Source organism: Laetiporus sulphureus, assembly GCF_001632365.1.
Source record: "Laetiporus sulphureus 93-53 unplaced genomic scaffold LAESUscaffold_26, whole genome shotgun sequence".
Classification (NCBI taxonomy): domain Eukaryota; kingdom Fungi; phylum Basidiomycota; class Agaricomycetes; order Polyporales; family Laetiporaceae; genus Laetiporus; species Laetiporus sulphureus.
Genome location: NW_024468535.1, coordinates 205,206 through 224,651, shown reverse-complemented (window position 1 = coordinate 224,651; position 19,446 = coordinate 205,206). Strand labels below are relative to the sequence as shown.

At 53.4% G+C, this 19,446-nt stretch overlaps 9 protein-coding genes across 9 annotated transcripts; 4 read left to right on the top strand and 5 right to left on the bottom strand.

Annotated features, from left to right (window-relative positions):
- Window positions 1-125: 125 nt before the first annotated feature.
- On the bottom strand, window positions 126-789 carry LAESUDRAFT_229871 (uncharacterized protein). Its single transcript, XM_040901652.1, has 2 exons — window positions 291-789; window positions 126-223 (listed from the first exon to the last, which is right to left on the bottom strand). Exon 1 carries the CDS (start codon window positions 591-593, stop codon window positions 294-296), a length of 300 nt encoding a protein of 99 aa, XP_040763149.1. The 5' UTR covers window positions 594-789; the 3' UTR covers window positions 126-223; window positions 291-293.
- A 1,233-nt stretch (window positions 790-2,022) lies between these two features.
- Window positions 2,023-5,407, top strand: LAESUDRAFT_813521 (uncharacterized protein; the record flags this gene model as incomplete). The annotated part of the gene is made up of 5 exons (XM_040914496.1): window positions 2,023-2,219; window positions 2,273-2,347; window positions 2,397-2,916; window positions 2,975-5,171; window positions 5,229-5,407. 5 exons carry the CDS (start codon window positions 2,023-2,025, stop codon window positions 5,405-5,407), a joined length of 3,168 nt encoding a protein of 1,055 aa, XP_040763148.1.
- A 66-nt stretch (window positions 5,408-5,473) lies between these two features.
- Window positions 5,474-7,481, bottom strand: LAESUDRAFT_780748 (concanavalin A-like lectin/glucanase; the record flags this gene model as incomplete). Its single annotated transcript, XM_040913846.1, has 11 exons — window positions 5,474-6,165; window positions 6,227-6,351; window positions 6,410-6,484; window positions 6,532-6,649; window positions 6,704-6,746; window positions 6,793-6,886; window positions 6,945-7,007; window positions 7,064-7,111; window positions 7,171-7,201; window positions 7,258-7,319; window positions 7,383-7,481. The coding sequence occupies 11 exons, from the start codon at window positions 7,479-7,481 to the stop codon at window positions 5,895-5,897; spliced, it is 1,029 nt and encodes a 342-aa protein (XP_040763147.1). The 3' UTR covers window positions 5,474-5,894.
- Window positions 7,482-8,073: 592 nt separating this feature from the next.
- On the bottom strand, window positions 8,074-9,348 carry LAESUDRAFT_702231 (uncharacterized protein; the record flags this gene model as incomplete). The annotated part of the gene is made up of 5 exons (XM_040906474.1): window positions 8,074-8,334; window positions 8,413-8,587; window positions 8,736-8,893; window positions 8,950-8,994; window positions 9,049-9,348. The coding sequence occupies 5 exons, from the start codon at window positions 9,346-9,348 to the stop codon at window positions 8,074-8,076; spliced, it is 939 nt and encodes a 312-aa protein (XP_040763146.1).
- Window positions 9,349-10,502: 1,154 nt separating this feature from the next.
- LAESUDRAFT_702228 (PLP-dependent transferase) lies at window positions 10,503-12,331 on the top strand (the record flags this gene model as incomplete). Its single annotated transcript, XM_040906473.1, has 9 exons — window positions 10,503-10,581; window positions 10,639-10,884; window positions 10,937-11,297; window positions 11,360-11,416; window positions 11,479-11,573; window positions 11,634-11,678; window positions 11,737-11,894; window positions 11,949-12,107; window positions 12,171-12,331. The coding sequence occupies 9 exons, from the start codon at window positions 10,503-10,505 to the stop codon at window positions 12,255-12,257; spliced, it is 1,287 nt and encodes a 428-aa protein (XP_040763145.1). The 3' UTR covers window positions 12,258-12,331.
- A 257-nt stretch (window positions 12,332-12,588) lies between these two features.
- On the top strand, window positions 12,589-13,328 carry LAESUDRAFT_727053 (uncharacterized protein; the record flags this gene model as incomplete). Its single annotated transcript, XM_040909154.1, has 3 exons — window positions 12,589-12,950; window positions 13,010-13,157; window positions 13,227-13,328. Coding segments are annotated over exons 1-2 (392 nt in total), but the record flags the coding sequence as incomplete, so codon positions are not given.
- A 572-nt stretch (window positions 13,329-13,900) lies between these two features.
- LAESUDRAFT_727052 (ER lumen protein retaining receptor) lies at window positions 13,901-15,053 on the bottom strand. The gene is made up of 6 exons (XM_040909153.1): window positions 14,984-15,053; window positions 14,862-14,930; window positions 14,597-14,753; window positions 14,284-14,541; window positions 14,128-14,223; window positions 13,901-14,041 (listed from the first exon to the last, which is right to left on the bottom strand). Exons 1-6 carry the CDS (start codon window positions 15,003-15,005, stop codon window positions 14,005-14,007), a joined length of 639 nt encoding a protein of 212 aa, XP_040763143.1. The 5' UTR covers window positions 15,006-15,053; the 3' UTR covers window positions 13,901-14,004.
- An 804-nt stretch (window positions 15,054-15,857) lies between these two features.
- Window positions 15,858-16,270, top strand: LAESUDRAFT_813516 (uncharacterized protein; the record flags this gene model as incomplete). The annotated part of the gene is made up of 3 exons (XM_040914495.1): window positions 15,858-15,980; window positions 16,045-16,165; window positions 16,215-16,270. The coding sequence occupies 3 exons, from the start codon at window positions 15,858-15,860 to the stop codon at window positions 16,268-16,270; spliced, it is 300 nt and encodes a 99-aa protein (XP_040763142.1).
- A 716-nt stretch (window positions 16,271-16,986) lies between these two features.
- On the bottom strand, window positions 16,987-18,924 carry LAESUDRAFT_727048 (uncharacterized protein). The gene is made up of 10 exons (XM_040909152.1): window positions 18,723-18,924; window positions 18,629-18,663; window positions 18,401-18,564; window positions 18,224-18,302; window positions 18,071-18,168; window positions 17,921-18,018; window positions 17,858-17,859; window positions 17,659-17,803; window positions 17,472-17,532; window positions 16,987-17,421 (listed from the first exon to the last, which is right to left on the bottom strand). The coding sequence occupies exons 1-10, from the start codon at window positions 18,785-18,787 to the stop codon at window positions 17,383-17,385; spliced, it is 786 nt and encodes a 261-aa protein (XP_040763141.1). The 5' UTR covers window positions 18,788-18,924; the 3' UTR covers window positions 16,987-17,382.
- Between the last annotated feature and the right edge of the window lie 522 nt (window positions 18,925-19,446).

Sequence of the window (19,446 nt, the reverse complement as noted above, 5' to 3'; positions counted from 1 at the left end):
GTGTGAGGGAGGTCGGCGTTATGGCCTTGCATGGTGAGCTCTAATTGGAGGCTGAGAATGCGTAGTCGTCGTGATATGTGGTTCTTCAAATATCCATCAGGGACCCTAGCATCACTTGACATGTCGTGTAGAATGCTCACCTGTCAGCTGAGCTAGCTTGTGATCATTGCGGCGCGTATCCCAGCCAGAAGCAGATGCTGCTCATGGATGGACGTGTACAAATCTAGCGGATGACCATTTCCGTGAGTGACAAGCAGGGAAACGGTGAGGGAGGGCTTCCACGGACGTACGCGTCAACAAGAGAGGAGAGGGGGATGCCCTTTACGCGCAACGTGACGGCGGTTGTGGCCAGCGCGGCGACGACGCTCGCCATGCCAAAGAGGGTGAAGTAGTCCCTGCGCGAGGAGGTCGTCTCGAAGGTGGGGTGCTCGATGATGTTGAATGCGCGCATCGTGTACAGGAGGTGCGGGGTGTGGGCGATTTGATTTTAAGACTGACGCACTGCAAAGGTCACGCACGAGGATGGTGGCGGAGGGTGAGAGATGGTCGGGGGGAGCAGATGCGAGCACAAGACAGACAGCGATGGAGGCCATGTTATATAGCGTGGACTGTGATCAAACGCCTGGATCGTTTAGCATCCCGAAGCGCGTGATTATGCTAATGCGACTAGCGAGAGGACCCCTTGCACTGCATGGCAAGCAGATTTAGGCGCGTTCCGTGTCGTTTCGGAGGCGGGATGTGTAGGCGCTGCCGGGTGAGCGCAGCGGTGGGTGTGCGTGGATTCGAGGAAGGCGGTGGCTATGGGTGGGCGCGAAGAGCAAGCGGTCCGAGGTGGTCGGGTTCCTGGCCTCAATAGTGCATCTGATCAGAAGCGCTCAAGGTTCGATCGCGCGAGGTGCCTGTAAGGCTCTGAATCGTGTTGGAAGGTCATGTTGATGGAGTTGATTGGTCTTTGAACATCTTTACCCGGCCTCTCATCGTGCGATGGCGTTCGTGGCAGTGATTATGGCGGGAGCACGAGGTACTGGACGTCGTAGTCATGTGAAAGGTCAGGCAAAGTTAGCGGATTAAGACAAGGGCCGTTACGCCGCACTAAGTTGCTCATCTTCCAAGCTGATAACTCCGAGATGCAGTACGGTCACAAACAGATAGATTGATGTACCTTTGATATCGCATGACCGTCATGAGACGTCGGAGGAGTGCAGTGACAGTGCCGTGATGCTCAGAGCTGTCTTTCGGTGCTGCATTTGACCTTGCTAATTTTACTTCACACCGTCGTTCCCGCATGTGTCTGTCTCCCGTCCATGATGTACATACGTCTTTTGATTTGGAATTTCAACATCTATATCATGGTCAAGTTCCACCCGAAATCGTTGTCAGTACTGTGCTAATCTCTCCACTAATAACGTGCACATAGATTGTTCCGGCGAAGTCGGGGCAAATGTGGCTACATCCCGCCGAAGCGTTTTCTCCCCGGAGCGCTCTTGCGTCATAATTCTGGACGACGGACGTTAGGCGCCCGCGTTCGTCCTTTGAACCTTCTATATCGGGAATATCATTTACCAGATTCAGTAACAGTGCTTGAGTCTTCCCATTCAGACCCCGCCGCTGCTTCTGCTGATGCAGTATATAAGAGCTTCGTCAGGCAATGAGGTCTATGTTCTTTTTCCTCCCACATCCTCAGCGATCTCGCTTGATTTTGTGCAACTTGCATGCCAGTTTGCATCAAAATCCGCGGGCCGCCCTCTTCGATTGGGAGACGGCGCTCTGTTCTTCTCACCGCCAGGCATGTCTCATGCGCCATCAAACCAATTTGCCTTATTCAGGTCTCACATCGCCGCCAGCGTCGCACTCAATGAAACTGCCGCCGCGCCGATGATGCGTGTGGCTCGAAGCTCCCACGCTCTCAAACCGGATGTCGGAGCCTGAAATGCCAGACGCGCCCGTTCGCTGCAGTCCGAACCACTACTCACCACACACGCCTGCTCTCCGCGGCCCTCCGCCTGCCTGTCCACCATCACGATGACAGCCCGACGCCAGGCGTCGACTACTTCTCTTGCGCAGTTTGCACGGGCGGTTTCGCCTGAGCTTGGAGACAAATCGCTTGACTTTTGTAATGCGTTCTGGGGTACTGGTGATGGCGGTGTCGATGTGCTGTTCGCACGTATGCGGGGTGCCACGCGGACTATGGAGGAGTTGCGGAACTTTTGGAAGGAGAGGTGGATAGCATTGGTTGTGCATCGTACTGACTAGCTGACGCGTGCGTTTGAAGGGCTCTGATCGAAGAACAGTACGCGAAGCGGTTGGCTGGGTTGGCCAAGTTCACATTAGGTCGGGATGAGATAGGGTATATGCCATTCAAACGAATGTCTGCAGCTTGCTAAGTCTATTTTCAGGGACTTACGTACGTCGCTGGACACGTTGCGTCTTGAGACAGAGAAGCAATCCGGATTTCATCTTATGGTCGCCCAGCAGATCAAGAACGACCTTGAAGGGCAGGCCACCACATTCCTCAGCAAACAGCAGCAGCACAAAAAGACTTATCAGGCCCTGATCGAGAAAGAGTTCAAGAATAAGCAGACGCAAGAGTCCTACGTTACTAAAGCACGGGAGAAGTACGAATCGGACTGTATGCGCATCAACTCGCTCACTGCCGAGAGTACTCTCATGCAAGGCAAAGATCTGGAGAACATCCAGAAAAAGCTTGATCGTGTGCAGCAGACGGTCCAGGCAAATGAGCGCGATTTCGCCAACTTTGCGAGGGCGCTGCAGGACAATGTCCGAAAGTGGGAGATGAGCTGGAAGGCATTCTGCGACAGCTGCCAAGATATGGAAGAGGAGCGCTTGGAGTTCATGAAGGACAACGTGTGGGCGTACGCTAATTCAGTGTCTACGGTTTGCGTGGCTGATGACCAGGTGTGTGCTTTCGCTTTCGCTATTCTCTTTGATCAGTGGCTCATGGTGACGACTGTAGTCGTGCGAGGCAATTCGGTTGTCGCTCGAGCAAGTGGAACCCGAGAGAGACATGCAGAACTTCGTGCGTGAGTACGGAACAGGCAACGACATCCCCGATCCTCCTGGTTTCGTCAACTATGCCAACCCTAACGCCATTCCGTCTGCCTCCCAACCACCGAGCACTCGGCCCGCCAATTTCGCCCGCACCTCGGGGCGCCCCCGAGAGACCGCCCCTTCACCGCCGCCACCAGACGATGACCAGGAACCGTCCACGAACCTCGCAGGTGTTGGACTGGGCATTGCACGACAGGCAGATGCCGCAGCTGATGCCCAGGCGCGTAGCGCGAGTCGTGCGAGCTACCGAAATGGGAATGGACCAGAGGTGCCGCCGGTGAATGGGCACGCGCCACCGCAAGCAGCGCCGGTGTCACGATCGCAGCAGCCGCCCGCTGGAGGCATGCGCCCTGCTGACTCCCAAGCAGACGTTATCGACCCAACGGCCAAGACGATGATCAAAATTGGCGACAATGCATACGATGTGGACCTGTCGCGCGACCCGCAGGCGCAGACAGGTCGGGGTTCTGCTCAGAATGGCAATGCTGTCGTCACGCCAATCAAAGTCGGACAGGAAGACGACCCGCTTGCGCGTCAGATGGCCGAGTTAAAGAGGGCGGCGCCCGCGCGTGGCATGAGCGTGCGCCGAAGTGGGAATTGGCAGAATGCAGCGCCGCAAGCGCCATCGCCTACAGCAGGCGGCCAGCATGGAGTCTCCTCCCTTACGAAACGTGATTCCACAACGAAGCTCTCCCCGCCGCCCGGTGGCTCGGAGAACAGGGGCCGTCCTCCATCTCGCGACTACCGCCATTCTGCGGATATCGTCGTCGGCGCATACCCAATCCCGAGCTCGCGTCCGGCGTCGCCCAATCCGCCCACGGCGAAATACATGATGCCTCCCCCGCAAACTCCAGCGGGCCCTGGTGCCAATCTGCCTGTGCAGGAGATCCTGGCGGACTATCAACAATCATTCCCTGGTGAGCGCAAGTCGCTGAGCAGGCCGCCCAGCCAGGCAGGACACGCGTCTGGTATGCCCGGCCACTCGCCGCGGCCCAGCCAGAGCTCCGTGCACCGCGAGCGGCCGTTGAGTATGGGCGGACAGGCGGGCGTTGGGGCGCAGGGCAGGAGCGTCAGCCCGCAGCCGTACGCGCCTGTGTCGCGTAGCACGAGCCCTGCGGCACTCCACCACGCTCCTGCAGCTCCGGCCCCCAACTCGTCTGTGTCCAGCAGGAACAGCTACAGCAGCAGAGTCACGCCTCCCTCCGTCAACGGCACGAACGGACAGACTCATAACCATTCGCTGTCGCGCAACTCCGTGCGGCGTAACTCCACCTCCAATTCCATCCGGCAGAATTCGATGTCGGTGCCCCAGCCGGTCGCACAACAGCAGCGTGCAACGAGCCCGGGCCCTGGTGGCGCCCCGATGCGCCAGAACTCGATGACTGTCCCGCAGACGGGCGCACAGCGACAGGGCGCGCCGAGCCCAGGGCCCAACAGGCACAGCTCGATGTCCGTTCCTCAGGCTGCGCCGCATCAGCAGCGCCCGACGAGCCCGAACAGCGTTGGTATCGCGCTCGACCTGAATGGACGTGTCGTGACGGACTCGATGGCGGATATGTATGCACAGCGTCAGCAGCAGCAGCAGCAGCAGCAGCAGCAACAGACACAGTACGGACAGCCGCCGCCGCAGAACCAGCCGCCTCCGCAACAGCAGCACTCCGTCGCGCGGCGACCGACGTACACGGTCAACTCGAATGGGTACCCGCAGCAGACGATGCCGCCCCAGGCGCCTACCCAATACCCTCCCACGCCTGTGTCGACGTATAGCCAGCAGTATGGGGTACAGCAGCCGCAGCAGGCGCCGCCCCCGCAACGCATGTATGGCGCACCGCCGCCGGCGCAGTATCAGCAGCCGCAGGTGTACCAGCCCCAGCCGCATGAGTACACGCGCCAGGGCGCGGTTGTGCAGAACTTGCATCGGGGTGCGTCCATGAATGGGTATTATGAACAGGGCGGATACGCCCAGCCGCAGCAACAGCAGCAGCAGCAGCAGCAGCAGCCGTTCGCGTATCGTGCGCCGAGCCCCGCTCGGGCGCCATCGCCACAGCCTCCTCCACTGCCAACGGGCTTTACGGAGGATGGGCGGCCCGTGTTGTTCTATGGTGAGTATGCTCTCTTTTGGGTTAACAGAGGCATAAAGACTGATGATTTCGCTGCAGTCAAGGCATTGTATGATTATCAAGCTACGATCGACGAGGAGTTCGACTTCCAATCTGGTGATGTGATTGCCGTCACTGCGACGCCGGAAGACGGGTGGTGGTCTGGCGAGCTGCTGGACGAAGCCCGGCGACAGCCTGGGCGCCACGTCTTCCCGAGCAACTTTGTGTGCTTGTTCTGATCGCGTGTGCTTTGCTGTTCTGTCTGTTGAGAGACGCTTGACTGAGAAGGTTCTTACGATTTTGACGACTTTCTTTACGACGCTACCTTGGATTTATTTATTTGCCCGAGTTGGCTATCACTCTCCCTTGCATTCATTCTTTTGCGTGTTGCTTTTTTGCTCTCATGTACGTGTCTCGCCTATGCTTCTGATCTCTCCGGATCTGTTGTATCGTCAGCTTGTGCTCGTATGTATTGGTTTCCTGGTCTTGCTCTTGACACCAGACAAATACTCGTTTAAGCTTCATCTGTCGTGCATTTATGTAATTATAACTCGGATGATGGGACGATGACGGTGATCGACGTCTGAAATTCATGAACGTTCTCTGACGCTGTGTGCCGCAACGCTTTTTCATGGAAGCTGTTGGACGCAATTGCATGATCTACTGCATAATTATTATGCTGACAGATCACCCCGTCAGAACGACAGATATATACGGTAGTGAATCTCAGAAGCGCTTAGCATCGCTATAGAAGCCTCCGCCAAAGCCCATGTTACCTGCCCTCCCCATGAACGCATTGCCAAAGCTCCTGTCCGACGGGTGCGATAACACATACTTCTTATACGCATACAGCACGCCCGCGATGACGGCGAGGACGCCGGCGAACTTGAAGAACGTCCAAATCCACGCAGGGGTCCTGCCGGACCGGCTGTTGATCTGGTCACGTTGGAGGTTCGGCGGCGAGAGGATCGCGGAGAGCGTCGTCACGCTGATAACGCTGATGGTGATCGGCGAGTCAGATGTGCGAAGTATGGCATGGGAGCGGAGACGCGGCTTACTCGTGGTTGTCGGAGACGTCGCCGGTCATGGCTGTGAGCCCGAGGTAGGGCGAGCTGGGCAGGCTGATGTCGTGCACGGTGAAGCAGTTTACCCAGTCGTCCCATGCTCGGTATTGGATCTTAACCTATGACGAGATCACGGAGTCAGGCAGGGGCAGTTGGTAGCGACAAGGGGATGCTGACGTTCAGGTACTTGTCTTTGATGTATGATACGCGCAGCTTCGTCGCGACGTTGGTGCGACGGTAGTTGGCCTGGTGCTACAGTGAGACCCGCGCGGTAGGGAGAGGAGTGTAGGGCCACTTACGGAGCATCCGCCCAGACCGTCCTTCTGTCCGTCGCCCTCCTGGTCGTACTTCGTCTTGCCGTCGCCGAGCATCCCGACGACGCGCGGGAAGGAGTACGAGTGTCGTGTGTTGGCGTACCTACGCGACTGTTGAGCAACCGCGTCAGATGCTGGACAGGCGTGCGTAGCTTACGTGTCGAGGAAGATGCCGAGACCCTCAAAATTGTCTGTGATGTCTGTCATGAGGACTGTACAGTGCGGACGGTGGCTCGCGCGACATACCTACGCTGCCGAAGACCGGCCCCGGCTGAGCGCGCGTCGTTGTGAGCCACAATGCCATGCCGTCTCCGTACAGATGGCTTGATTCGCCTCCTATCTGGTTGTACATAAGGCTCAGCAGTCGGGCGTGGGTTCGCGCGAAAGATGGCGCGCACCTTAAATTCGACCTCGATGATGAAGTTTTGCGCTGTGAGCGGGACGCGCGTCCACAGCCAGCCCTGCAGGCAGACGTATATTGGTGAACACAGCTGGCGCAGGGAGAAGGGGGACGTACTATTTGCGAGGGACGATTCCGCGTAAGGCGGATGTGCTTGTTCGTGTTCTGGTGCCCCCGTGAAGTAAGACCCAGCGGCATACTAACATTCCGCGAACTATACGCACGATATACGCGTCTGCGCCAAAGTCCCACCATCTATATGCCATGATCAATGAGCGGTCAGCCGCAAGGGAGATAAAGAGGAGACGCACCGGTTTTGAAGGTCTTCGTCAATGTACGGCGCATATATCGAGTGTGTCCGGAGATTGATCGTCTATTCGCAACACCTGTTTACAATCCATTCCTATCGCTGAACTTCCAAGTATGGTACGCTCACTCTCTCAATCGTCTGGTTCCCCATCCTTGTGTCCATGACGGCCAAGGCGCTCAGCGGCAGGAGGCCGAGGAGGCATAGCAGTAGACTGCTTGCGAGCATCGTGGTTGGGGTCGAGTTCGTCGGGGTTACAAGACCCAGTCGTGACGGAGAACCGGTATTTCAAGGTAAGTGTCCGGACGTTGCTGGGTAGCTAGACAACGCAGTGCGGGTGGGATGATGGAAGAGACACAGATCTCTGCAGAGCGCGTTACTGGAATTACAGCCACCGCCACGTACAGCGCGATCAGCCGGGCGGCGCTCTCACGCCTAGTTCAACCGAGTCTGTGAAGGCACTGAGTGCTGCCTGTTGCTCAAATGGTGATAGGCATTTGTGCGACTTGCGAGTGACAAATAATCTGCAAGCGGAATCTTAGCTGGATAAATGGGATCTCTGGCCGTACACTCTCTTGACGACCGCTGGACGCCCGGTAAGACCGCTGCTCTTAGCACTACTCAACAATGGTCAATAGTGCATAGATTATAGACACATTCCGCAAGTGGGCATCGCAAGTAGTCGCAGACTGCAAAACAACCTGGGACCGTGAGTCGGTGTGGTATATACTGGCCACTCATACATGATACATAGGAGAACGCTCAACAATCAGGCGGCACACGCTCGCTGCATATTTCGAACCACGTATGGGTGAACCGATCAAGGTGAGTCTACATTAACGCGGAGAAAATTTCCAGTTTTAATGCTCTGACGATCGATGTCCTCCACCGACCGTGTCGTCTGCGTACTGTTCTCGGGAATCACGACAGGCACGCCGAGCTCGACCTCTGTCCCGCTGGATTTGATCGCTCTCATTCGGAACGTCATATCCCCGAGACTCGTGTGGACCTGCTCCACGGTGATACCCAGCCCTACGCGTATGATGACCAGGTCGAATTGTATGCCTGCAATCTGCAGTTGCTGTAAGCGCAAGGGCAGAACCCGATGATCAGCGATCAGCAATGTGGGGCAGCGTTAATATGAGGCCGGAAAGCTCACCATGTCCGAGACGCAGTAGAATGCGTTGTTTCCTATCGAGTTGACGACCAAGGCGATGATGGAAGAGAGCGTGTACAGGAGTGTGGACTCGATGACGATTCGGAAGAGTTGCGTCCATGTCACGCCCTGTCGCACCACCGCGCCCGAGCTGCCCGTGAAATGCTGGGACGTTGACCTATGGATCCAATAGATGCGGTACAGTGTCAAACCTGGCACAGGCGTATGATATATTCGAGTGCATGATTGTTTTGGCATGGAATTGACACACACCTGATGCGAGGATGTTAATAGCCACTGAAAGGACGATAAAGGCATCCAGGAACGCATCAAGCTTGGTCGCCCCGGCCATGGCCGTGAGTACGTTCAGTTTGGTGCTATAATATATTAGCGGTATAGCGCATGACAGTCCTGCCAGCCATAAGACCAAGGGAGGGAAGGCTATTCTCCAGTTGCGGCCGTATACAATCCACAGGCGGTAGATCTGGACAGATGCTATCTGCATTCGTCTAGTAACTTATGACGGGGAGTTACACGCACCTGGGCGGCATCAGCGACAATGAGGGCGAATAGATTAAAGGCACCCTAGGTTTCCATGTCCATGAAGGCATTCTATGACGGGCTCAGGCCGAGGCTTACCCGTGAAACCTGCACCCAATTCGAGACCTCCTCATCAACGTGGTTGGCCCCACCGGGTCCCGTGTAGAAGATGAAGGCGGACAAGTTGCGATAGATGTTGAACGAGATATCCAGCGTTCCGATGACAAAGAGTGTGATCGAGAAGAACAGCAATGTCACGTTGGTCTCTCGTCCCAACGTCTTTGACGTCCGAAACAGCGTCCAGATACACGTCGCGAATGTCGATATGTGGATTCCGTAGGTGATGCTTTCGGTGATGATAGCGACGAGCTCCGCCTCTGCTACAGGGAATTTAGCCATCGTGGCCGCGCCAAGGGTCGATACGAGCAGGAGGTAGGGATCGCTGCGCGGCTGTCCTCCGATCATTGGCCACTGCGCTTGATGTACGGCAGGCTTCAAGGTTATGCTTTGACGGAGGGTGGTACTATGGCGGACATACACAGTGCTTCTCATCAGTGATTTTACTACATGAAGCGATACAGGCGAGTTCTTCGCGCTCTTCGCGATACGATTAGTAAGTTACGTGTTTAATCAAGGATGCCACTTAGCTGATCCTACGATAACGCATGATGCACGATCGCTCAGAATTTGGGTCATCTGGAGGTGACTGCGTGCTCCGTCATTTCTGGTGACAATGTCGTGCAGTTCCTCGCGAATTGTGCATGCTGAGGCGCTCTGGTTTGAGTTTGGACCATTGAAATGTATGCCACATCCCAACGCTCGGAACCTGACGGTATGAAATCAGAACAACGGTCATGGGATGTAGTGCGTGAATACTCCCTGCTATCGGATATGTCACCTATCAACAACGTTGCTGATGTTGAACTTATGAAGATTGGTAGCGACGAGCGCTGAGCGATGAATCGATGACCTGCGGATTGGAAGAGTTGGAACTGAATGATAAATGTGATCGGGTACTAAGTTTCGTTCCCACACCGTCTACCCCAATGGAGATAGCCCGATTGGAGATCGCAGATCCTGGAATACAGGCGGTATCCTCTCGCTGCATGTCCGAAAACTTGCATGCAGAACATATGTTTGATAGAAAAGGCTGCCGCTTGCGTGTGCTGAGCAATAGAGCTGATTATGGCCCTAGAAGACGAGACTTCAAAGCTTCATGCTGAAGTCTGCATGGTTGAATGAGTAAGTTCATTTGTCGGCATCTCAGTGTTCAGGGCTGAAAGTGGCTCTCCAGCCCGAAAGGAGTGGTCGAGCATCGCCATTGAATCCATCCCATTATGCGATGTCAACGGACCATGAAGTAAGGCGATTCCTGCGGAGAAATGTGGCCGTAACTGTAAACTTATCTTCTTCCCTGTCTGTTTGTCATGCCATCATTAAAGACAGCTTCTACCCGAACATGCTTGGTAGGCTTTTGATTTGATAAGGAACAGCTCGCTGTGTACCCAATATCCGTGTCGCATGCACACTTACTGGGGCTCGAGTTTAGGTGCATGGAGAAGTTTCCTGAGCTCGGCCATGCCGCTCTTCCTTTCTTCTCCCTCGAAGATGGATATATAAACCTCAATTCCGGTCAGTGTACAACATCTTCCATTCAAAAACATGCTGACTACCAAGCACTACTTCCAGGCACTGCAGGAGCTACGCCACGTCGTGTCGAAGACGCAACCAGGGATCTTGCTGATAAAGTAGCAGCAAAGCCAGACCGCTTCCTCTGGTTCGACTATCGGCCCATGGTGGAGGAGGTCCGGGGGCTAATTGCGAAGCTGATTGGCGCACATCCCAGCGACTGTGCGTTCGTATCGAATGTCTCCCATGGGATCAATATCGTCCTGCGCAACTTTGACTGGGAGAACGGTGACGTCCTCGTCATGAGTATGTCCGCGGGACGTGAACAGCGATATCCAGCTGACCACGACGTTGTCAGCCAATTGCACGTTCAACACTATCAGAGCTGCAGCGCGCTACGTCTCTGACACCGCACCTCATCCAAAGCTCTCCGAGTTCACACTGTCAATCCCGGAGAAGCGAAAGGCATTGTTCGAGCGATTTCGCAAATTTCTCCAGAGTCTGAAGGCTCAGCGGCGGCAATCTGCTGATGAGACTCCAAAGGGGAAAATTGTTGCGGTATTGGATAGCATCTCAGCGACCCCATCTGTCTACATGCCTTGGAAAGATATGGTTCAGATATGCAGAGAGGAGTCTGTGTGGAGCGTTATCGATGCGGCACATTCGCTAGGACAGGAAGTGGACCTCAACTTGACAGAGGCAGCGCCTGACTTCTGGGTGTCGATATGTTCTCCTCGCTGTTAATGGTTAGAGATCGCTGTTTCTATGGGTACGGCCAGAGCTGCTCAAAATGGATGTACGCGAAGCACGGTTGTGCCGTGCTCTATGTGCCAGAATGGTCAGTGCTGTCCATCTCTGCCGACGCCATCAGTGCTAGAAAGCTGATTCGTACCCGGAAAGCAACCATCATATCATCAGGTCAGCATTTCCTACGGGCATCACGTTTGGGCCGCTCCCGCCTGGACACGAAGGCGATCCTCAAACCAAATTCTCTTGTGGTTTATGCCACACAATCTTGCTGATGCTTACCATCTGACAAATCGACGAGGCCATAGGGACCGGGACGATAGAATTCACGATACCTTTGAGCATCAAGCCCGGTACGTTTCTCGCCTGTCAGGCTGGGTGATCTTTTAGTTATTGCCACGTCATGCGCAGCCCTCGAATTTCGAGAATTATTAGGTGGCGAGAAGAGAATCAATGATTACTGTCACACGCTCGCTCTAGCTGGTGGTAAACATCTCGCCGAGACCCTGAACACGCGCATGATGTTCGCACCTAATTCTGATGAAGCGGAGATGTTCACCGCAAACATGGTCTGCTTATACACCGGCTCATCAAAATGCAGTAGCTGACGTGTTCATTTTCAGGTCAACGTCGAGATCCCTCTAGCAGGTTCGATAGCACCGACTCCTGCTGTTACCTTGAAGTTCCAGGACAAGCTGCTCAACGAGCACAATGTATATGCTTCGCAGTTTCACTACGATGGCAGGTGGTGGACGAGGGTTAGTGCGCAGGTTTACAACGAGGTGCGTGAGTCGCCTTTCTGTGGCCTCGTTGCAGAATTTCACTTGTCTATGTTGATACGATAGATCGGCGACTTTGAGAAGCTCGGGAAAGCTCTCCTGATCGTGTGCGCGGAGATCTCGGAGGAGATCGCGGAGCGAACAAAGATGTGACAGCATGTCGGCACACATGCCTGAGGAAGCTCTTGATGCGCAGAAATCTGTAATGAGAGGGCAATCGATCAGCGAGCAGCATATGCATAACAGCACGCTTGCAGCGTTCATGGTGTAAGTGACTGCGCTCAAGGCAAGGTCTTGACCGAATCGGGGCTAGCAGCGATCTGCCATGTCATAATTTCTTTCTTCCGATGTGCGCGGCTGCTGATCTAGATAATTCCGAGTGCATCATGTAGCTTCATCTTTCGACTATGACAAATGCGGACGCGTCACCGTATATACTTCATCCGTAGGTTGCCGGCTGATCAAAGTCCGTTGTATTATGGCACGATACAGTATAGGCCGCTTTTGGAAGGCCGTGCGTCGGTGATCGCTTGTTCGGCATTCGGAGTCTAGGATCATTGAGCATGACGGTCGAGCTTACGGTGTCGCGAAGACAGTGTAGACAGATTCTATGTGGTGCCTTTTTTGTCATTTGCTGTGTTCCTAATTTGGAGACGAGCTCTGATGACATTCCAATGCGGATGTCGACAAATAGAGACGCCTTGTACGATGGCAGAGAAGCCACTGAGATCAGATGCGATGCGCGCTCCACGGTACCTCGTCTGTCTTGTCATATACCCAATTTATTCATCGTTGCCCCCCAAGCAGTACGCGACATCCACAAAAGAAATCGCGGCATAGCCGAATCTGTGAGAGATAGTGAATATGATGCGAGCGCTTGTTGTGTGGCAGCAGGGACACCCCACCGTCAGACGAGAGCCTTTACGACGTGGTCATCGTTTGCACGCATATTAACTGGCATTGTCACATCTACGTTCGCTTTGAAGACCCAGAACCGGTTCATTGGCCGTATGAGTGATGGCTCTAGCCGGATGCTGAAACGAGAAGGTGGACCTGTAAGTTTGTGCCACGCGAAGCTGTTTCGTTGGAGGTATCGAGGGCTTTGGAGCGCACAAGGATTACCTGGGTTGACAGAAATCGAGTGTTTTTGGACCACTTCATGGAGTATCATTGCGATCGGTGGGTTTCCAGATACATGTCGTGCCAGAAGACGCGCCTCACGTCCTGGCAGTGAGGTCAACCTATGTACAGTTGTATGTACAGCGGTAAAAGCAGTCTGCTCACCGACCGTTTCACAGCACGGCATGTCACTATGGAGCTTATGCTAGCGGAACGATGTAGGATATGGTCAACGGTGACTACTTCGTAGATCGATATAATGATGTCGGACCGTTGATCAGTTTCTAACGAATAAGCCTGAGCGGGTCTTTTGTGACATCGCACGCGTTGCTTACAATCGAGCGCTAAGTCACAGTGACTTCAGCATACGAGTTTTCTCCTGGAAGAAGGGAAATAGTGGTCTTCCTTAAAGAAATAGGCATGACAGAAGAGTACATGTGTGAGCTTTGTGCAGATTTCTAGAGGTCTCGCAAAGACAAAGCACTAACTTGACGTGCACGATGAATGATGCTGAATGATGCCAATGCATGCGTCATGTCACGCATAAGGATGACGCGCCCGCTTTGCGACGCGTGCGTCGTTCTGCCCGCTGTTCTCTCATGTGCTCTTACTGCGCATCTTGCTCGAGATAGCTGAGTTCAGAGAGGTTCTCGCATGCGTACTGACTGTCCTTCTGGGGACAAAAACCAAAAATATTCAGGCAGCCAAAAATGTCTTCGATAAGTTACGGCTCTAGCCAAAAGAACAACAGTCGATATGCATTACTTTTCTGACATCACATTTATGCAGGGAGTTCAAATTTCTGCCCTTGTAACACTCTGCACACGTCGAGAAAGCGAACCAAGGACAGGAACAACGGAGGGCGGGTGAGCAGCTGCACGCGTAGAGGGAAGAGCACACGCACTTTGTGACATAGACGTAGAAAAAGTCCAGGTAGAGCGCGGTCTGGACGATGCCCGCTGTGACAGCAATTGGATCCACAACGTCTTCTGTCCAGTACCTGTGTAGGAAGAGCACGCAATAAGCCCTCAGCATGAGAGCGCACACTTCTATCACGCACCGGTAGATCCAGTTCGGGATGTAGAGTGCCCTGTATGCGCCCAGCGCTGCCAAGTAGTGCGTCGTGATTGTCTCTGCCTCGCCGGTACGCTGCAGCATGAACAGCTGCGGGAGGATGGCGACAGACTCTAGAAATATGGAGAAGGACCACAGGACTTCCGTGAATGTGAACTTGTAGTTGAAGATGAGCGCAAGGAGAATACAGGGTCCGACGAGGTACTCGACGCGGAAGGTGTCAATGGATGGGTCGTTCGTTGGCCTGGTGGAACATGAGACGGCGGTTGTGAAGCAGCATGAACGCGGGATGAACGCACCGGAACTTTACTTTCATTAGGTAGAGTACGTAGCAGGTGCTCGCGATAAAGAAAATCTTCATGACGGAGTTGTATAGCGAAACATAGTCATAGAAGAGGTCCAGATATCGGGTAACGAACACGGCGACATAGAGAGCCTGCGTCTTGAATGATATGCCTGCGTTTCAAGCCAATATGTCAGCACCAGCACGTCCCCACGCCTTATGTCATGCCCAACAATGTGTTGCTGGCTTGAATTAGCGGCAACCGGGGGAAAGACGCTGACCTCGACATGACCGTGTCGTCTGAATCTTGTGCAGGAGTATGAGAATTGACGCCAGGTGGGACATGTCCCCTGCAGAAGCGTGTCAACGGCCGTCATTTCTAATGAGCAGCAATGTTTGGTACCGAACAACCGAAAAAGATTCATGGCTGTTTGAAGCAGAGAGCGACTGTGTACGTGGAACGCTGTTCACAGCGCTGAACGAACTATGAAGCGACGTGTAGGAGGCGTGAGAATGAAATTACATATTAGGTTTGCCATCACGAGACGCTCATCCTGCCTAAGCCAAAACTGTGCTTGTCGACTGCTCTTCAAGCTTGACGACATCTTCGTCGACCATTCTTCAGGCTTTCCAGTGTGGTCCCTGGTGTCCCGAGTTTAAAAGACCACTTACTGTAATTTCGTCAGTCTCGCAGGGTTTGGACTGACTTTAAGAACACTGCATTAAGCAACCTTTCCTGATCATCATGCGGAATAGCCACCCAGATTGCCCCTTTTATGCGTTGCTATGCTCCTGGGACTCTGGCGACAATAGCAAGACAGATTTATTTCAAACATCAGATTGCCTCTTTGCATTCGATCTCAGAAGTGCTTGAGTTACGTTGAAGTTTTCAAAGGTCGTCCACCCTCTGGCGAGAGAGAAACAGAGCTGATCAATGTGACGGATGATGTTCTCCCTTCTTATACTTAAAGTGACTTGAATGCGTGTGGCGACTAGTTGCGAAAGAACACGGTAAATGCGCGGCGAGATGGTACGCCTTGTTCTGTATCGAGCCCTCCTGGTCTCTCCTCGCTTCTCTGATTGCTCGCTGCTCTTAATATTCCTCTGCTTCTGGGAACTCATGGACGTGATACACTGATCAATTAGCTTGCTGATCTGTCTGCGCTTCTAATGACGACAAATGCACCGCAGTGCACACGCTTGGAGACTGAGCGGAACGTGTATCACGTGACCGCGAAGCTAACGCAGCAAGTCGAATCCACGGAGACAAACATTTCATGGATGGGACAGACGACTTCTTGAAGCCTGTCACCGTGAACGGCGATGAGGGTCTCATCAAGGATGGCGACACGCTCTTCTTCTTCAACTACTTCTCTGACCGGATGCGGGGGATTGTCACCGTGCTTGGCCTTCCTGACAGGCCCATGGAGATTGATGACTCTCATTTTGGCGGCTGCTTTGTAGCGCATCAGAACCATGCCACAATACAACGCCGAATTCCCCTTCCCGGTTGCTTTTCCGCCGCAACCGATGACGACTGTCATTCGGCCCGCGAAGCAGGGCATGAAGCAGGCATACACGGCCGGTATGTGCACTGTGTGTTATCGTGCTAGCACATCTCCGACCATGGCTAGAAACCGGGACACATGCACACGTCACATCCTTCTTCAACGGCGGTGTTGAGAAATAATATCCTAACGAGGAGCGGCATATGATCCTCTCGCCTAAAATCGCGACGTACGACAAGGACCCGAAGATGAGCGCTCAAGCCGTCGCGAACAAGGTTGCGGAGGTCATACATAAGGTGATATTCAACTTTGCAGGAAGCGAATCAAAAGGACTCTAGAACGTATGCTTGACATAAGAAGTAGACGAACAGATTTGAACTACTAACACTGCGAATAGACGAAGTGATAATGCTTGATTTGCTGCGCTTGCATGCGGGCCGGATGGCTTGAGAAGTCTGTTAGTAGCTCTGTCAATGGTATACGGACTTGCAAATGGTTTTTTTTGCGTTGGACGGCTTGCATTCCCTCTTAGACCGTCATCGACTCAACGCTCGGGCAATGGCAGACTTTCAAGCTCGCGGCGGCTGCCGAACCGTGCCTGAATTTTTGATGCTCCACAAGGACCGACATTTCCAGCCACCGACGCGTCTCCAATGTTTTATGAGACTTCGACGCTTTATATGCAACGGTCTGCACATCTGCTATGCTGTAAAATTGAATTGGGACATGAAATGGATTGACTGCTGCTACCAATCCATGACTTTGGTCTATGTCACACAGCACTCGGACAACATTCAGCATTGCGGCGGCGAGATGCAGCTTTTGACCTGGCGAATCTCCCCCCTTGCTGGTTACGCTATAACGGATTTATGCTTCGCGCCAGCTTAGCATAACACTTTGCTCGGATATCACGACTGAAAAATCATGTCAAGGTGCAAATGCAGGTTACAGTCAGATCCGGCACTGTCGAAAACGACCGCATAGCTTGTACGATGACTACTGCACCTGCGCCAACTCGTAGACCTCACAGTCCACACCAACACTCTGCTCGTCCTCAGCGCTATCCTCGACATTCTCAAATACAAGTGACGTGTGCTGGACCTCGGCGCCAAAGTTGCCAACCAGGCGAGAGGGAAAGTCCGACGTGTTCAGAGTGCTGTGAGAGATCGCATTCAAGTCCACGCTGCCGAGGAACACCTGGCGTAGGTTGAGGATGAAGCGTGATATCAAGATTGATGAGATTCTGATTGACTTGGTAAGGATGAATCGAGCTGCATCGGGTATGATCGGTCGCTCACGCCGGCAGGAAAGTTATGACGTAGCTTGCGGGATTCTGCTTGCACGTTATGTTAGAGCGGTCATGTACTTGTATGGGTAACTTGCCTGTGAATTCATGTAGTGGACTCTGATCGCGATGTGGAGGATGTCGAGAAGCAAAAGGGCACTAAGGAACAGTAGAAGAACAGAGTCACGACAAGGCACAGTGACAGAGCCCGACGTACATGAAGTAGAGCGCGCCTTGAATGTGCTGCTTGTAATGCATTACGTGCACTTAAAGAGCCACATATACTCACCGTTTCTTATGAGTACCGTCGCAATCGATCCTTTTAACCGTAACTTTCGCACTTCTATGGCGAGTCCGGATGTTTTGAACCAAGTGACAAGGAGCACAATCAAGTCGGACACAGCTGGGCAGACGCGCCCGAAGATGACGACTGCAGGAATCGTGAGTGTCAAAGCAACAACTTATCGGTCTCCTTCACACTCACGTCTAAGCAAAGGAGGGTCAGTCCTAGGAGTGCCGACGTCGGAGAGTTGAGCGTGGTACTTACTTGTCCTGTATCGCGATGGACTCGCGGTCGTTATAGTTACAAACTGGGTATTTGCCCACGTAAGTCACGAACTCGTATGAATCTCTTGTGTATGTAAACTGTCCGGAGGTTCTCAACAGACATATGATGGCGGAGAACATATACACTCACGATGTTGGTGCCGACTGGTGCTAGCCCCAGTAGCAATACTAACAATGCAGGGGCGATCTGGCGTCCGCTGATAGCATATGTGCGAAACGCGGAAAAGCCTGACAATTTATCGATCAATCTCTTCATGTAATTTGAGGTCAAACAATTTCTGACTTGCTGCCACAGCCTCAAGAACATTCGTGACCACACTATTCAAGACGGTCACGGCATCACAGCTGTGACAATCTATAAACTGCGATGAACGTACAGCGCGGTCGTCGCCGCTCACCTCTGTGTGCGCGTAGATCGTCAGTGATCGATTCACTCGCAGCACGACACGACATGACTTACCAGTGGAGTATGCCACCAGACGGGATTCAGTGCAGAACTAACGCCTTGTACCATGAGCATATAACGGTTGAGGGCAAATATGACCGTGACAATGGTCAACCTGGTTCCCCAGACGACGTGAACCTCTTCAGAGAAAGTCACAATGTACTCAAAGAAGATGAGGGCTAATAACATGTCCAGTCTGTGAGTCGAGTTCGATCGCTTATAGTGGTCCGACCCGGGGCGTACCAGTAGTTGCGAGATAGCAGTAGGCATAAGTGTATCTGTGACAGTGATCGCGAACTGGTCAGTTGAACGCCTCAGAAAGTGTCGTCGTCCTCACGCTGTCTGTAAGAGGACCGCTTCTTCCTGAGCCAACTGTATGCTTGCAGCTGATGCGTTCGACATTGTAGAGGTATCAACGTCGATGACAACGGTCAGTGCAAACAGAACCGCAGTACTGGGAGGGTACTTTAAGGATGCCCGTCAAGCGCATCTCATCGCGTTATGTAATAATGCCTGATTGACCGGACATGAGCGCAAAGGGTATATAGTCAGATGGGGACTTACGGGTATTGGAAAAGTCCTGTAGTCCGAGCGGGGCCACAACGTCACGTCTGTGACGTGGCCCAGTTCCATGTTCCATAGAACAGGTCGCTCGGACGGCGGCTAACGCGAGGTGATTGCTGTTCTTGCCGCATGCCTTGGCCTCACCAAAGGTGCCCTCCCAGGACTCAGTACTCAAGCACTCAAGCTCAAGTTCCAACCCCGGTGCTCGTCTTGATGCTGCGACCTTGTGGAACTAATCAAGCTGTCGAACTCTGATGCATGATGCATTGATGAGTCTGGCTGTCATGCCTTCTTCCCACGGGCCTGTTCCTGATTACAGTATCATGATGGACATCTGCACTCAAGCGATGTGTTGTCATACTTCACAGCCTCAGTGACAATGGTACCCTGTTTGTTTTGCAGCTGTCGGATTGTTCCTTGAACCTCGAGAAGCGTCCGGGTCCTCGAAGGCCATCAGACAACCCACGGTAACGAGGAAAACCAGTTGCCAAATGCGA